At 35.8% G+C, this 18,015-nt stretch overlaps 3 protein-coding genes across 10 annotated transcripts in view; 2 read left to right on the top strand and 1 right to left on the bottom strand.

Moving 5' to 3' along the window:
* Positions 1-2,121, bottom strand: part of trip10b (thyroid hormone receptor interactor 10b) — a 16,110-nt gene extending 13,989 nt beyond the window's left edge. The window contains exons 1-2 of one of the 3 annotated variants that reach the window (XM_081361032.1): positions 1,644-2,121; positions 278-393 (exon numbers count right to left, since the gene is read on the bottom strand). In XM_081361032.1, coding sequence (XP_081217158.1) covers positions 278-393; positions 1,644-1,667 — 140 coding nt within the window. In that variant the 5' untranslated portion in view covers positions 1,668-2,121. Of the gene's footprint in view, positions 1-277; positions 394-1,521 lie in introns of all 3 variants that reach the window. The other 2 variants (XM_081361033.1, XM_081361034.1) reach the window with 2 other exon arrangements.
* A 244-nt stretch (positions 2,122-2,365) lies between these two features.
* LOC308688459 (apoptosis-associated speck-like protein containing a CARD) lies at positions 2,366-7,316 on the top strand. Of its 4 annotated transcripts, XM_081361497.1 has the most exons (5): positions 2,366-2,451; positions 5,050-5,123; positions 5,234-5,509; positions 5,764-5,824; positions 6,635-7,246. In XM_081361497.1, exons 3-5 carry the CDS (start codon positions 5,254-5,256, stop codon positions 6,930-6,932), a joined length of 615 nt encoding a protein of 204 aa, XP_081217623.1. In that variant the 5' UTR covers positions 2,366-2,451; positions 5,050-5,123; positions 5,234-5,253; the 3' UTR covers positions 6,933-7,246. The 4 variants fall into 4 exon arrangements, with proteins under 4 accessions (XP_081217623.1, XP_081217621.1, XP_081217622.1 ...); XM_081361495.1 differs by lacking the exon at positions 5,050-5,123 and having other exon boundaries at positions 2,391-2,451; positions 6,635-7,316; XM_081361496.1 differs by lacking the exon at positions 5,050-5,123 and having other exon boundaries at positions 2,391-2,479.
* Positions 7,317-9,335: 2,019 nt separating this feature from the next.
* LOC308687833 (pyrin domain-containing protein 1-like) lies at positions 9,336-12,982 on the top strand. Of its 3 annotated transcripts, none has more exons than XM_081360660.1 (4): positions 9,336-9,396; positions 10,546-10,821; positions 10,923-10,960; positions 11,821-12,982. In XM_081360660.1, the coding sequence occupies exons 2-3, from the start codon at positions 10,563-10,565 to the stop codon at positions 10,928-10,930; spliced, it is 267 nt and encodes an 88-aa protein (XP_081216786.1). In that variant the 5' UTR covers positions 9,336-9,396; positions 10,546-10,562; the 3' UTR covers positions 10,931-10,960; positions 11,821-12,982. The 3 variants fall into 3 exon arrangements, with proteins under 3 accessions (XP_081216786.1, XP_081216787.1, XP_081216788.1); XM_081360661.1 differs by having other exon boundaries at positions 9,336-9,424; XM_081360662.1 differs by having other exon boundaries at positions 9,368-9,577.
* The last annotated feature ends 5,033 nt before the right edge of the window (positions 12,983-18,015 follow it).

Here is an 18,015-nt window from a genome sequence, read left to right as displayed (position 1 = left end):
TGATTCAAATAAATTAAAAATATTTAATAAATAAATAAAATTAATATAAATAATGCATCTGATATCACAGTTAAAAGCTACATAAATGAACTTCACAGAAACTAAATATTTTCCAAATAATACTACACAAATTCATAATATTATGTTTTATATATATTAATTTATTAAATGTGACCTCCTCTCTCAGGAGGATGATGATGGGGGTTTGATGATGGTCTGAACCGCTGGAAACCCCTGATCTACAGCGTACACACACACACACAACGCAGTCTCTTGCCTGAGCAGTTTGGCGTAAGTCTGCTCAACCTCGGCTCTCTCTTTGACAAACTTCACGTATCGGTCCAGCAGATCCAGTCCGCTCTGAGTGTGTCGTTCAATCACGTCATGCTGGTCCTGCAAACACACACGACACACACTGGCCTGGATTAACAGTGCATTGTTATTTGTCACTGGTGTGTAGGATAGTCTGGTCTCAGAATAGGTGTGGTACATTGAAGTGTGTGTGTGTGTGTGTGTGTGTGTGTGTGTGTGTGTGTGTGTGTGTGTGTGTGTGTGTGTGTGTGTGTGTGTGTGTGTGTGTGTGTGTCTGTCTGTCTTTCTCCCACGTGCACACCCTCAAACTAGCTAGACTGGTCAATCTGCTTCACACTAGTTTTGAAAGGACGACCTGATGAGTCACATGACACATTTGGTTTCAAGCCTATATGCCAAAATGGTTAAGCAGGTATCACACACACACACACACACACACACACATCACTGTATCTTTATACTAAGTTAAGCTCTTAATTAGATTTCACCAGACTCTGCTGTTTAACAGGAAGGTGTTGGTCTACTTTCTTTTGGTCCTGAACTCATTTCTAATCAATCAGATGAGAATCAGTGTGTGTGATCACTTGTGCTGTTCTGAGATGATCAGACACCTAAACCAGTTTAACCTGTAGGGAGTTAGTTTTAACCCAGTTAAACCACAGACAGTGAAAGGGAATCACAGTCAAGCTGTCACGTGACTTACAGAACACATAATACAAGTAAACATTTAAATAAATAAGTGTTGAGACAGCAGTTTTTAACACCTTTGAGCGCGTTTAACATGTGAAGTGGAGCAGGGTATTTAAAAACGTTTTATAAAACCCAAATTAATTTGCACGAGGAAAACATCTAATTCAACAAATAAAAGCGTTCACATTTGAAGCGTTCCTGCACTGTTTTCCAGTCTGTTGCGTTCTGTGTGTTTTTAACGCTGGAACATCATGTAACTGTTGGGAATTGGTTTCATTCAGAACATCGTACTTTCTGTGTCACAATGGTTGAATTTAGTCTACATAGATTATCATCAACATAGAAACCGACGACATTATTTCAAATAAACTATTTGATGCGTTCACATGTCTACCGTTTTTGAACCCAAGAACGAGATCCATATCGTTATAGATACCTTTATATTATGATTGTCAGTGATTATAGACAAGTAAACTACTTTTTTACAATCGTGAAAAAGTTAATCATTACTGCCCTTACATGTTAAAGATGTCAGCACAATGAAACCCAAAGGACAGGTGTCTGGAAAGCTGCAGGTGATCAATGAACGCTTCAACCGTGTTTCTCTTCGCTGTCAGTGATTAAAGGCAGAATGAACTTACCCACAGATCTGATCCCCAATCCATGATCTTAGATCAGAAACACTGCAGTCTGAGACACGAAACTCCTACAGGAAGTGTGTTTTAACTCAAAATCCTTTCAGAAATATGAGGTAATCCCCGTGTATTGTTGATCACGAGACCTATATTCCCATGAAACACGGTTAACTCTCGTTTTTCCCAGGTAAAGCGCTCCTTCAGTGAAGAGGAGAGTAGTGTGGTGTCTCTCAGTGATCTGTGGCGAGTGAGTTTCACTTCATGACACCTGAGTGAGTGAGTGAGTGTGTGTGAGTTCACAGGTGTGTGTGATTGTGCTTCTGAATCACTGCTTGCTTTCAGTAGTCGGACATTTGACAAATAACTCCGTTTAACTCCGTTAAGAAATAAGAAATAAAACACTAGAAAAATGGAAGAACTTATGATCCGAGGTGATGAAAGTGTTGATATTGAATCAAGTTTGTGACACACTGACATCTACTGGATTAAAAATATCCATACAAACGACTAATGAACCTGATTCGAGGAGGGCGAACGGTGAACCAATCACAGTCAGTTGGTGACGGAACGGTCCAATCACAGTCAGTTGGTGACGGAACGGTCCAATCACAGTCAGTTGGTGACGGAAGGGTCCAATCACAGTCAGTTGGTGACAAAATGGACTAATCACAGTCAGTTGGTGACGGAATGGACCAATCACAGGTTTTTTCCCCCGTCAGGATTTATTTGAACACTCATGTGTTTTTTTCAAGCGGAGAAAACGAAATCGAAATCTAGAATGCACTATTGTTGATGACAAGACGCCATTTGACCGGTACAGACAAAAGTTTTTAAGATCTGTGGTAATTTATCTGTTCAGTATTGTTATTCTTATAACTTATATTAATGTTTCGATATATATTTTATCTATTTTAACAAAAGAGTGGCAAGACCATTTGCAACTTTAATGTTTCTGGCTTCCGGTGTCATTACTGTACCTGTACAAACACGGTCTGTTATGCTGCTTTATTGCTACATTTTTATTGTTATCATGTAGCCTAATTATAATTTCATTATCATAAACACATTGTTTTGTAGCACTATCTTTTTTTCTTCTTTTTTCTTTTTTTACCTTTTACTGCACTTATAGTAATGAATCGAAAGTCTGTCACGTTTGAAGAAAATAGCTTACTTCCGCGTTGCAAAGTAAGGTGGAGAGTTAGTAAATCATAATTATACATAAGGGACGTATAGAAACATAAGGAATGTAAAGTTGTGGTACAGTGTTAGTGATACAAGTTACAAAATCGTTCATATTAATGCATACATTTAATCTTATTTAATCCTCCATAGGAAGGTTTATGCGCTCTGATTATTTCTTTTGATTAAACAACAGTTTAAAACAATAGACCAACATGGTTTGTATTATCCTGATATACTAGCCTACATTAGTCAACATTTGAAGTTGATCGAAAGTTATACATGAATTTTGAGCAATACCTGTTCTTGTCTTAGGACAACTTTGATTAAATTTTTTGATCCACGTCAAATGTGGACTACTATTAGGGTTGCCAACTGTCCCGAATAAGCCGGGACGTCCCGTATTTTGGGTCTTATTTATTTGTCACGTTCGGGACCTCCCTTGTCCCGATTAAATGGACTGCTACGCTGGGGGGTAAAAATTAATTTTAATATCAGAAATAATTTTTCTGATATTGTGAAAAAATATAATTACAGTTACAATACAAGTCAACTCCTATTTTTACTGTAGGAACATTTTAATGTAAAGCGATTTGTGGACCGTACCATTTTTAACCACCGTGGCTAGAAGCAATGGAGATGGAGAACGACTTCAACTTCTCAAACAAGTGTCAACGTTGAATGACAAAACGCTAGTTTCATAAAGTATCATTCTTTTCAACATTCCTTATTTGTATATTCAAAAATATTTAAAATAATCTAATTTAATAGTTATATTTTTTCAATGTAAATGATTTTATTATATTGGTAACAGCCTAGTGTCTAAATATTTTAATTGAATATATTTATCAAATTTAAGAATTTGAAATGAAAGATGGATCATACATTTAATACAATTAGGGGAAATGCCCTTTATAAAGGTACAAAAAAATATTCTGAGAGTTTTCAAACAGTGATGTAATGAAACACTGACAATTTAAGCTTGAAGGGAGTAAAGCCTCTGTTTAGGCTATTAAGGAAATGTAATTTTGCCAAAAGAAGAACTTTTATTTTAAATAAATGTTCATTTTAAATTAATGAATTTATCTTTAAAATGTACAAAATTTTCTTCTGGGGGGGCATGCCCCCCGACCCCCCTAGAGATACCAAGCTCCACCCACAAAAACAATGTGGGAAACACATTAGGCTATATGATGATCTACAACAAAATACACATTTAATTATCTTATTAAAAAACATTATTATGATTATTTTGAGCCAGGAAAAACACTGAAATAGGCAATAGGCTTCTTGTAAAGGTATTACTTTTAGGCTACTAGTAATTATGGTATTTCAGTGCACTTAACTTCTAACTTTTGGGAGTTGATCAAAACAGTTCTCTTTTGGATGTATATTAACAATGAGATATTCTGGTGTAGCCTACTGATTTGTCGCATGTTTAGACCTTGTATGTGTGTTGCACTTGGCTATCACAGTGGGGATTGATATGGTAGTGGACCATGATGGTCATAGAAGATGGATTTGCGAACAGAATCCTCTGCTGTCTGGTCGCTCCCGGTTCGATCTGGAGATTCGCGCTAACAGCAAATCCTTTCTCTGTCCGGCCGGGTTTTGATTTCGGCAAATCAGTTTTGGTGAATTCAAACAACGTGATTATTGTGAGTCCAACATCCAGCCACGCAAGAAAACATGAAATCTTGCTGAGGGAAAAGTATTCTATTACTTTGTTTAATTTCTTTAAAATGTAGTAATGTTACAAAAGCGTTCTATTTCAGATAAATGCTATTATTTTGAGCTATGGTTTGTCTGTAATGTGACTTTTTTTGTGTGACCTTAAAATTCGTTTTAAAATTAAATTGTAGCTACATAAATAGGTTAAGCAAAAAAAAATTGTGTTTAGGCCTATATCTGAGAACATTTTACAAGAGAACAAATATTTTGAGTGTCCCTTATTTTCCTGAACCACGATTGTCTTGCATTTTTCTTTTCTGAAGTTGGCAAGTTCAACCCTAACTACTATATATGGGACGCGTTTGAGGCGAGAAAATATAATGAGATCCTTCATTTGTGTTTCACTGATTGCGAGTGGAGGTGAATAGAATAGAAGTCCAGGAGAGACACTTGTGTGTGTGTGTGACACTTATGTCTACATGGTTAGTTTATAAATACTTTGATGAATAATACAGGACATAGTTTATAAATACTTTGATGAATAATACAGGACATATTTCAGAATGAGCTGCTGTAATGGGACATGTGCTTCTGCTGTTTGACCAGAAGATGGCAATAAATGAACCCTGTTGGAAAGTAAAAACCTCATTAATTTTTAATTGAAAGCTCCATTTAAGCATTGCTTTAGTTTCGTGATCCATGTGTTTAGAGTGTAATTACTTTGTCTTTTTCTCTTTGTCCTGCAGAAGTGAATCTGTGAAGGAACATGGAGTCTGTTGAGGATCTGCTCGTGAACTCACTGAGGGAACTAGTAGAAGCTGAACTGAAGACATTTAAGTGGCACTTGAAGAGTCATGAATGCATTCCAAGGTCTGTAATGGAGAATGCAGATATCTTAGACACAGTGGACAAGATGGTGGCATGTTTTGGACAAGAAGGAGCTGTGGAGAACACAGTGAAGATCCTGAGGAAGATGAACCAGAATAATCTGGCTCAACAGCTAGAGAACAAACACAAGAAAGGTATCTCACAGACACACACACACACACACACACACACACACACACACACACACACACACACACACACACACACGCACGCACACTTTCACTCACACAAATGCACTCACACACTCACTCACACAAATACACTCACTCACTCACACAAACACATGCACACTCACACAACTCAAACACATGCACACAATCTCATACTCACACACACTCAACAACACATTCACTCTATGCTGGATTTAATATTGATTATTTCTGTACAGTGTCTCTGTGTGACATTAAACAGAGTCCTGAGAGAAACAACAGTGATACACACACAACCGGGTGAGTCTGACTAATAGTTCAATATTCTCTTCACAACAAAAAAAAACATCCAAGATAATATGATATCATCGTCTTGATACTTGCAATTTTACAAAACAAATTATCCCACTTTCTGTAAACTTAGTCATTTAATGTTTTTTTCACCTTTAAAACATTGATTTATACTGAACAAAATTATAAACGCAAAACCCCCATTTTTCATGATCTGAACTCAAAGATCTAAGACTTTTTCTATGTACACCAAAGGCCTTTTTCTCTCAAATATTGTTCACAAATCTGTCTAAATCTGTGTTAGTGAGCACTTCTCCTTTGCAGAGATAATCCATCCACCTCAAAGGTGTGGGGTATCAAGATGCTGATTAGACAGCATGATTATTGCACAGGTGTGTCTTAGGGCTGGCCACAATAAAAGGCCACTCTAAAATGTGCAGTTTTATCACACAACACAATTGCTTTTTGTGTACATAGAAAAAGTCTTAGATCTTTGAGTTCAGCTCATGAAAAATGTGGGCAAAAACAAAAGTGTTGCGTTTATAATTTTGTTTAGTGTATAATACATGTGAGGATTACTTTAGCTAATTGATAGAGAATATAGCTTTCATGTAGACAAGAAAACAGAAAAATATATACTGTCACGCCTGCCAATGGTTAGTGTTTTAAAAAAAAATTACAGCCCATGTATTTTTCCTGCCTGTCATGAAATGCTTATATTTGATTATTTTTCAGTTGCATCATATACTTGCTAGTATCAGTCTTAACTTTGTAGCCTGTTTATCTCACTCTTTCATTCTGCTTCTCTCTGTGCTACAGGTTCTCTGAGAAACATCTGGAGAAAGACGAGCCGCGTCTGAATACTGATGCAGATAAAGCAAGATATTTCAATAGCCATTGGCCAGATCTCATTCAGGGGGTTACAAATGCCCAGATCATTGCAGATAAACTGTGTCAGCAAGAACTAATACATGATGAACAATATTCAGGAATCACAGAGAGTTCAACCAGTCAGGAGAAAATGAGAAAGATCTGTAACATTATACGCAAACACAAAGATCCTGAGAAGGCTAAATTCATCTCGATTCTCCAGGAAGAAAAGCTTTACCACTTTTAGATCATTGGTCTGATTCTCCACCGTGAGATGATTCAGGAAAAATATTGCTTTAACCAAATATACAGTGAGGAAAATAAGTATTTGAACACCCTGCTATTTTGCAAGTTCTCCCACTTAGAAATCATGGAGGGGTCTGAAATTGTCATCGTAGGTGCATGTCCACTGGGAGAGACATAATCTAAAAAAAAAAAAATCCAGAAATCACAATGTATGATTTTCTTTTCTAACAGTGACTACAGTTGATATCAAAGATGGGAAAATATATTTTTATTTTATATTCCACAGAATAAATAAAGTCAGACAGGTTTGTAATTACATGATGGGGTGTAAATGATGACAATGTTAATTTTAGGTGAACTGTCCCTTTAACAAGCGTGTTGCGTTACTGGAGAATGTGATGATGACATCAAAGAGTATAGAAGCCCAAGAGGCGAAACTCAATAGAACGCTCCATAGCAACAGTTGCCCCCATGACGTGACGGCGTGGCCGCCATTATGGACTGAAAACTGAAGGAAAGCGCCGAAAAATAATGGGAGTCAATGGCACTGAAAAACTTAACATAACAAAAACGTAACATAACTTAATTTTTTCTGGCCGTCATATCTAAATATGAAAACAATTTAAAATGCATTAATGAGGATGACCGACGTTAAATGACGTTAAATGACAGAAAATATACGTGTATGTGTTGGTTAGGAAAATAGTATTTTAGGACAAAATATTACTATAGAAGTACTATAAGACTACTATAGAAATACTATAGCGGCTCTAGGATATTATAGAGGTATTACAGAACATAAGATTACTATAATATTTTGTCCCAAAATACTATAAATATGAAAACAATTATATATATATATATTTTGTTCGGAAATAGGCCTACTATAAGATTCCTTAGTACTTTTTAGTAATCGGCTAAAAAACTTTTAGTAATTTTAGTAATTCATTAGCCTACCACTTACGGTTAGCAAAGATACAATTATAAAATCACTGCAAAACTTTAATCTATCAATATTTATGTTCTATAGGCTATGCATTTTCCTTGTTATATGACTAACAGAAATTCATGAAATAATATAGGCTTGTCTATAGGCAGACACACAGTAATTAGATATAAGTAATAAGATATTTGTTCAAATGTTGATTTTGAAATTAGTGAACATCACCATATAAATGATTTGAATTTTTTTTTTATATATAATTGAACATTTCTAAAGACAGTTAATATTTTACACAGTGAACGTTTCAATGGCAAGAAAAATAATCTATGAATGTCCTATTACAGGCGGAAAGGTACAAAAAAGATGTGCAATCTAGCAAGTGCACACATGAACTATAAACACCTACTAAAATGGATTTTGCCATTGACTGGCGCTAACTATTTCAGCAGCTTTCAGTCCATAATGGCGGACGCGCCTCCGCAGCGCCATCTACAGACTGTTACCCATAACACAACAGAGTTTCGCCTCTTGGGCTTCTATACTCTTTGATGACATGATGTTCAATAAACAACACTGACACGTGTCTCCATCCTCTTTTTTTTTTTTTTTGATCTAACTAACTTTAGTAGTATACAATATAGTATACAGAAATTACATATTAATAAAAAAAATGTCAGAGTGTACAAATTTATTGATCAAAACGGATCACATGAATAATCAATATCTAAACTAAACCTCTCCAACACACTTTTAGATGGATATATACCATGTAAAATTTTAAATGTAATCTCTTTTATTTATTATTTAATATGCTTCACAAATACACCAAGCTTTATTCCAGTTTATATTTCAAAATAGACTGGTCCACAATGAGCTTTTTATGAGTTGCTGTTTCACCTGTTAAAATATTCCTAATGGTTTCAGAATATCAATGTCTCCTAGAAACATGCTGTCTTTAACATATATTGGTTGAATATAGCCTACATAGATTATCAACATAAAAATCGGCGACATTTTTTCATTTCAAAGAAACGATTTGATGCGTTCACATGTGCAGCGTTTTTTTGTCTACCGTTTTTGAACCCATCGCTTTCAGTCGGTGGACATTTGACAAATAACACCGTTTATAACTCCGTTAAGAAATACAAATAAAACACTTGTAAAATGGAAGAACTTTATGATTCGAGGTGATGAAAGTGGCGATATTGAATCAAGTTTGTGACACACTGAGTGACGACATCTACTGGATTAAAAATATCCATACAAACGACTAATGATGAACCTGATTCGAGGAGGGCGAACGGTGAACCAATCACAGTCAGTTGGTGACGGAAGGGTCCAAACACTGTCAGTTGGTGACAAAATGGACCAATCACAGTCAGTTGAGGACGGAATGGACCAATCACAGGTTTCCCCCCCCGTCAGGATTTATTTGAACACTCATGTGTTTTTTTTTTAAGCGGAGAAAACGAAATCGAAATCTAGAATGCACTATTGTTGATGACAAGACGCCATTTGACCGGTACAGACAAAAGTTTTTAACATCTGTGGTAATTTATCTGTTCAGTATTGTTATTCTTATAACTTGTATAATATTAATGTTTCGACATATATTTGATCTATTTTAACAAAAGAGTGGCAAGACCCTTTGCAACTTTAATGTTTCTGGCTTCCGGTGTCATTACTGTACCTGTACAAACACGGTCTGTTATGCTGCTTTATTGCTACATTTTTATTGTTATCATGTAGCCTAATTATAATTTCATTATCATAAACACATTGTTTTGTAGCACTATCTTTTTTTTTCTTTTTTTTTTCTTTTACTGCACTTACCTATTATATTAATGAATCGAAAGTCTGTCACGTTCAAAGAAAATAGCTTACTTCCGCGTTGCAAAGTAAGGTGGAGAGTTAGTAAATCATAATTATACATAAGGGACGTATAGGAAATGTAAAGTTGTGGTACAGTGTCAGTGATACAAGTTACAAAATCCTTCATATTAATGCATACATTTAATCTTATTTAATCTTATTCCATAGGAAGGTTTATGCGCTCGGATTATTTCTTTTGATTAAACAACAGTTTAAAACAATAGACCAACATGGTTTGTATTATCCTGATTACTGACCACTAATACTACATTAGTCATCATTTAAAGTGATTAAACCTTTCATCAAAGTTATGCATGAATTTTGAGCAATACCTGTTCTTGTCTTAGGACAACTTTGATGAACTGTTTTGATCCACTTCAAATGTGGACTACTATGGGACGTGTTTGAGGCGAATAAAAATAATGATGAGGCCCTTCATTTGTGTGTCACTGATTGCGAGTGGAGGTGAATAGACCAGAAGTCCAGGAGATACACTTGTGTGTGTGTGTGACACTTAATATCTACATGGTTAGTTTATAAATACTTTGATGAATAATACAGGACATAGTTTATAAATAATTTGATGAATAATACAGGACAGGATGAGCTGCTGTAATGGGACATGTGCTTCTGCTGTTTGACCAGAAGATGGCAGTAAATGAAACCTGTTGGAAAGTAAAAACCTCATTCATTTTTAATTGAAGGGATCGTGGCATAAAGCTCCATTTGAGCATTGCTTTAGTTTCGTGATCCATGAGTTTAGAGTGTAATTTGTCTTTTTCTCTTTGTCCTGCTGAAGTGAATCTGTGAAGGAATATGGCGTCTGTTGAGGAGCTGCTCGTGAAGTCACTGGAGGATCTACTAGAAGAGGATCTGAAGAAGTTTAAGTGGCACTTGAAGACGAATCATGAATGCATTCCCAGGTCTGTAATGGAGAAAGCAGATATCTTAGACACAGTGGACAAGATGGTGGCATGTTTTGGACAAGAAGGAGCTGTGGAGAACACAGTGAACATCCTGAGGAAGATGAACCAGAATAATCTGGCTGAACAGCTTGAGAACAAACACAAGACAGGTAATCACACACACACACACACACACACAACAACAAATTCACTCTATGCTGGATTTAATATTGATTATTTCTCTACTTTGTCTCTGTGTGACATTAAACAGCGTCTTGAGAGAAACAACAGTGACACACACACAGCCGGGTGAGTCTGACTAATAGTTCAAAGTTCTGTTCACAAAAATAAATAAATACATGAAGTTGAAGGTTTTTTTTTTGCCATTTGTACCAGTACAGCTAGTAGAAGTACATAGGAATTTTTGTAGCAAAGCTCGTTGAGTCAACATTAAAAAAAGTCAACATAAAAGAAGACCTCAAAAATAAATAGACTTTGGGAAGGTACAGTAAACGAAGAACAGTATAAACCTACGACGACAAACAAACACGATAAAGAATATTACCTCCATATCGGAGTATAGCACTCTCCTGAAATAATACATAATATAAATATTTAAAAAGTACTGTAATAAAACATTCTCTGTTTAACAGAGACACATGAACACATCACAGCCATAAACTACCTCTAACATCTCTATGTAAAAGGAGATAACACCTTTCATTTCATCATCAAGTCTTCAAGATAATGTATCTTGATACCGTTAATATATCTTAATATATCACCGTTCATACATCCAAGATAATATGATATCATCATCTTGATACTTGCAAGTTTCCAATAAAAATTAGCCCACTTTCTGCAAATTTAGTCATTTAATGTTTTTTTCTTAAAAACACTGATTTATAATACTTGTGAGCAATACTTTAGCTTATTGATAGAAAGTTCATGTAGTAAAAAATAATACTGTCACGCCTTCCTATGGTGATGCATTTAAAAATATTGCAGGCCATATATTTCTCTTGAGTGTCATGAAACTGCTTAAACTTGCTTATTTTTATATAAAAAGGTTTCAGTTGCGTCATATACTTGCTAGTTTCGGTCTTTGTCGCCTGTCTGTGCATAATAGCACATCTCACTGTTTCATTCTGCCTCTCTCTGTGCCACAGGTTCTCCAACCACAAGAAGCATCTGGAGAAAGACGAGCTGCGGATGAATACTGAAGCAGATAAAGCACAGTTTTTTAATAAGAATTTGTCAGATCTCATTCAGAGAGTTAACAATATTGGGACCATTGCTGATAAACTGCGTCAGAAAGGAATAATTCATAAGGAACAATATTCAGAAATCACACATGCAAGTTTAACCAGTGAGAAGAGCATGAGAAAGATCTGTGACATTATACGCAAACACAGTGACACTGTGAAAGCTGAATTCATCTCGATTCTTCAGAAAGAAAAGCTTTACCACTTTTGAACACTGGTCTGATTCTCCACCGTGAGCTCGAGCTGTGTGTGTGTGTGTGTGTGTGTGTGTGTGTGTGTGTGTGTGTGTGTGTGTGTGTGTGTGTGTGTGTGTGTGTGTGTGTGTGTGTGTGTGTGTGTGTAAAACTGCAGAGATCATTGGTCTGATTCTCCACCGTGAGCTCAAGCTGTGTTTGTGTGTGTGTGTGTGTGTGTGTGTAAAACTGCTGAACATAAACTGAAGACTTTTCTAGTGATGATTCAGGAAAAATATTGCTTTAACCAAATATACATAGCAGCTTTTACTATCTTCCAAGATATTCATTCATACTAACATTACAAAGAATTCTGAAGAAAAATGTGTATTGTTATTTTTTACCAACCAAATGACTTTGTAAATCTTCAATGAATTCCATAATTGAAAGCATTATGTCTGTATGCTGATTTTATTATGAAAATACACGACTGTTTTAATCTCAAGAAATGACATGTATAGTGTGTTATTCATTCACCCATAGTGACAGTGACTACAGTTGATATCAAAGATGGCAAAATATCTTTTTATTTTATATTCCACAGAAGAAAGAAAGTCATACAGGTTTGAAACATCATGAGGGTGTAAATGATGACAATGTTAATTTTAGGTGAACTGTCCCTTTAACACGCGTGTTGCGTTACTGGAGAATGTGATGATGATTATTTTTTTATCATTTATTATTTGGTCTTTTGGATAACAATAGAGACAAGCACAATCAGGTCTATATAATTGTTTTAATTCTTTTAATGGCAAAATTCCATGTTCACAAATGTAAATTTTCCTGTAAAAAAAACTTTTACATCATTTAAGAAATAAATGGAGTTTATATTGACTCAATTTGATTTTCTATGAAGCAAAAACGCAGTTAAAACGTTGAACATTTGTAAATGTTTCAATGTCTTTATGTAGATCTCCATCAATCCCCCTTGTGTACAACTCTGTTACATTATGTTTTTAATTTATTAGCCAGATATGTCAAACAATGAGGCAAGGTAATTGTAGTTTTATGCATATTACACAACAATATACACCAGAAAATGTAGTTAGGTATACAGTTCAGGGGCCTCATGTACAAAGACTTGCGTTGAATTCATACTAAAACATTGCGTACGGACAAAGCTGTAAATGTGCGTATGCACAAAAAACCCAGATGTATGAATCTCTGCGTACGAAGGATCCCACGCATATTCTCTTTGTACATCCCAGTTAACGTAAAATTGAGCGCACATGCACGAGCACAACGCCCCACCCAGTCTCCTCCATTAATTAAATTAATTTAAATATGGTAATGAGTCCACTTTGGCAAAAGAAACAGTAAGAAAATGGTGATAAGAAACGAAACTTTACAGAAAGTGAATTGGAGGTGCTACTATCGGAGGTAGAAACGAAAAAAAAAAGTTTTATTTTGAAGTTTGTCCTCCAGAATTAATAACAAAATGGAAAAAATATGAGTGGGAGAGTTTGGCTGATGTCGTCAATGCGGTGGGATCTGAAAGTCACACTGTAGAGTAGACTGAGTACAGTTGAGAAACTTTTTTGCGTTTTGATTTTTCATACAAAAATAGACATGAGACACCAATTTATAATGATGTGAAGGTAACTAACCATTCAATGAAAATATTAAAAATAAAGACAAATAAAGAAAATAACAATTGGGCAACATTTTTGTTTATTCATCCATTTATAGGCTACTCATTCATTTTATTTAAATTAGCACTGGTTAAAATGTATAAAGCAGGAACAAGATATGTAGCAATATTTATTAATAATACACAGTTTAAATATCACAAATATCACATTTTATTTTCATTTGTGTCCTATGCTGGCTATTACGACGTTTAATCTGTTATCATAACACTGAACAACTAAACAGTGTGTTTCCTAATAGAACTCTATCGGGGGTACAGTAGATACACGTGTGTCTCAACTATCCCCCGCTGGCCACCTCGCACATTTCTCTAGATTTTGCATTTACCTTGCATGACACAATAGCCTACCATGAAATATGCCAGTTTTTAGGGCACAGAATAACGTTTGTGGTGATACCAGTTACGCTTAACAGTCACATAAGGATAATAAGCTATTCATTGTGGAGAGTGCATGGTGAAGTGAACGTCCTATCTTAGAAAAAAAAACTTTTCCCGATATCTTCGGATCGGAGATGTGTCCGTTGTTCAAATTTCCCACGATCAAAGAGGACACTAATACGCACGTGCACAGCAAAAATCACAACTTGGCTTGCTGCGAACGCAAGTTATTTAAGGTGTCTCAACTGTACACATGTCTCAACTGTACACCGTCTACCCTAAATGACCTTAAAAAGAAATGGTCTGATATAAAGGTGGACATTAAACCAAAGCTGTCATTGCCATAGACTAAGGGTTGTATCAGTTTGCATATGCTTTTAAGTTCTTACTTAATTGCAAAATTTATAGAAGAATATTCCCATAAGGCTCGTGTGACAATATATGACAATTATTTTATAAATAGCAAATTAATAGTAATGCTTCCCACGGTTGGTGGTGCGATAGACTTGTAGAACAATTCGTTGTGTAATGTTTGCAACTTCACTTTATTGCCTGTAAGAGTCGCCAACGGACAAAAACAATGAGAAATGTACGTACGCCAGACATGAAATTGGCGTGGAGGAACGCACATTCTCACGTTAATTTCACTGTTAGTACATCCGACCGTGAGCGTGAAAGCTGGCGTACGCAAAGTTTTTGTGCGTACGCAAGCTTGATACATGAGGCCCCTGGTCCTTGATGATTGGTAAATAGTTTCTTGACAAAAAAACAAACAAACACTAGAACAATGTTATATTTTGTTGACTTGTGTACTTAGATTATCCCTAAGATCACCCATGTTTAAATCCAGAGAAATCAGCAATCTTAGTGTAACAGCCCATTCATCATGTTTAGTGTGAAAATGTAAAGTCGATGTCCATACAATAACAGACCGGCATACATCTAATAAATTATTCATTCAAGAACGTTGTGCAAGTTTACTGCAAGAATAGAGTCGCAAACCTCACATAGGACCTACTTTACAAACCCAGCCTTCAGCTGATCCTGATGAGCGCTCATTGTCACAGTTGTAAACATGACAGCGTTCTTCCACGAGGGCAGGGCTTAATTTGAGCCGGAACACGCCGGAACATGTTCCGGCACCTCCGACATTGGATCCGGAACCTTTTTTATTGGATCCGGCACCTCCCGTGTCAATAAAATTAATTGCCTAAATAAAATAAAATTACTGTTTTAGTGTTCAATGTTTGTGACACATGACTTGCGCGCTTGTTGTACGAGTTGAGATTGATGTTAGCCTCGATCGTTTCACTCAGGGGAAAAATGTCAAAAAGACGCTAGACAGTCAGATCCCAAACAAGCAAAAATCGTTTCTGCTGATCAAAAAGGAGACCACGGTGGACACAGTAGCCTAGTATCGACATTATATCTCGTTATTTCGACATAATAAGGGGACATTCTAATCTGCCACATTAAGCGTTCTTATAATGGTTTTCTATATATGGGAGGAAAATGCTTAACGTGTAAATGCGTTCATATTATGGGCTCATCTGATTTTTTGTACATAGCATATTTGTCAGGATTTTAGTATCATAATGATTAATAACGCACAATTATCCGTGAACTTGATCTGAACAAATGCCTTTCACTTGTGTGTGCAAAATTCAGAATTAAATTAATGTGCAGAAATGTGTACAAATAGAGAGTATGTAGGCCTACTATGCCGTTGTAGCCATTAAAAAAGCACATTTAGTTTCATATTTGTTAAAATATTATAATGTTTTTGTTTTTTTTTTCATTTATGTTGATTTATGAAAAGTGAACAGCACGACCGAGTAAGATAGGATGCGCAATATGAGACATGGAGCGGGTCAGACATGATTTTGTCCGTTGAAGTTGAAGTTGTTTAGAAAGCCTTTCTTTAAAGTGAATTTCGTTTTGTATAAATTGTATCTTAATTTTAATCAAATTTTCATCAACCATTTGCCTGTAGGCCTATTTATTGAATACGAAAAAAATATAACGGAGGCGCCAGCGCGCTCACTTGCATTGCACGTGAACAGCAGCACGAAACTCAGTGTATGCCTCACACAGACATGACAAATACATCAAATACACAAAGCTTGAAATGTCTTTAAACGAAATAATTCAAAACGAAAAAGGAAAAAGGCTACTCTCTGATTATGTAATCCATTAGGCCTATTTATGTGCATTTCTCTCTATAAGTGCGTTCACACGGAGATGGCGATCGTCAACTTCATCTTTGCAGCTGAGTCGACACTTTTAGAGAAAACACTTTATTGTTTTTATTAATAAAAATCAATACACGCGTCACCGGATTTACAGATGCACGCACACATATTATTTCGAAATAACGAGATATTTTGTTGAAATAACAGTCATTATTATTAATTTATTTGTTCTATCTGTAATAAAATAAATAAACATTATTATTAATAATAGCCTACATCTTTTAGAATATTTGATTGAATGCTGAATGTTATTTAAGTAGCCTACTTGTTCAATTTAATAAAATTAAAACTTTAATTGTGATCATTAACATAACTGAATATTAAATATTTAGTGGCCAAGTTTTGCGCAGCTCCCCGTCAATGATCTATCTATAGCACCCACTCAGCTGGCGCTGTCCCTGCAGAGAAGCTACGTAGGCAGTGTAATTATTATTATTTATTTTTTTTGTTCCGTTACCTCCAACCCCCGTTTTGAGTCGCCGGATCCACCCCCCCTCTGCGCTCCGGGACCTCCCACTTTACAAATAAAGCACTGCACGAGGGGTTTCGCGTCACGGCATTTAAGGTTCTAAAATAACGCTCACCTTGTGCGGGACATTCAATAAGTCAGGAGAGGTGTCATACACAAAATGTGAAAAGAATTTCTGAAATTTAAAGCTGGTTTGTTGCTTACCAAGAATACAGATTACTTTGCTGTTTTTAGTGGTCTAATGTAGTGTTATTTAGTGTTAAATTACTGTATTTGGGTTAGGTGGCGTAGGTTTTATTGTGATTTTATGTAAATTTGTTGTTTTGTGTTTAGACTACTTATATTTATATATTTAATTATTATTTTAATCAGTTTTAAGATTTTTATTTATTTATTTGATTTTTTATTTATTTATTTATTTTGATTAAAAAAAAAGTTATTTAATGTCATTCACCACGTTTTAAAAGTATCGATTTGGCACGGTATCGAGAAAACAAAAACGATACCCAACCCCATGTTTAACAGAAAAGTGTTGGTCTATTTTCTTGTGGTCCTGAACTCATTTCAAATCCATCAGATGAAAAACAGTCTGTGTGATCTCTTCTGCTGTTCTCAGATGATCAGACACCTAAACCAGTTTAACTTTTAGATACACGTATTTGCGAAATTCCCTAAGCACTTCTCCTCGGGGGAATTCCTGCCGCCATTTTGAAGTGCGTTCCACTTCGTGAAGTGGACGAGGGAAGTTTATATGGACAGACCTCGCTCCCTCGATTTTGACCGAGTCTACTTCATATGTACACTTCAGACACCTATATGTCCCACAATGCAGTACGATTGTGACGTCACCACACATCTCGTCTAATCACCACCACTACGAACAAGGGGAGGAGCTCAAGATGGCGCCCTAAGCACATGGCCTAAGGAGAGCCGCGGAATTGAAATTGTTATTTTGAGTAAAGTGATAGTTTTATTTTCATATCTAATGTAACGGTGTTGGCTCTCAATTGTTTAAACAACATTTCATTTGACCAAATGGCGACCACTGATCAAAGTCAAAGTCTAAGACAACAGTCACGTCAGATAGCGTTAGCATGGACGAACATTTCCATGACT

Source organism: Scardinius erythrophthalmus (assembly GCF_964197995.2).
Source record: "Scardinius erythrophthalmus genome assembly, chromosome: 3".
Classification (NCBI taxonomy): Eukaryota; Metazoa; Chordata; class Actinopteri; order Cypriniformes; family Leuciscidae; genus Scardinius; species Scardinius erythrophthalmus.
The sequence above is the reverse complement of the archived record's forward strand: the minus strand, read 5'-3'. Positions and strand labels throughout refer to the sequence as shown.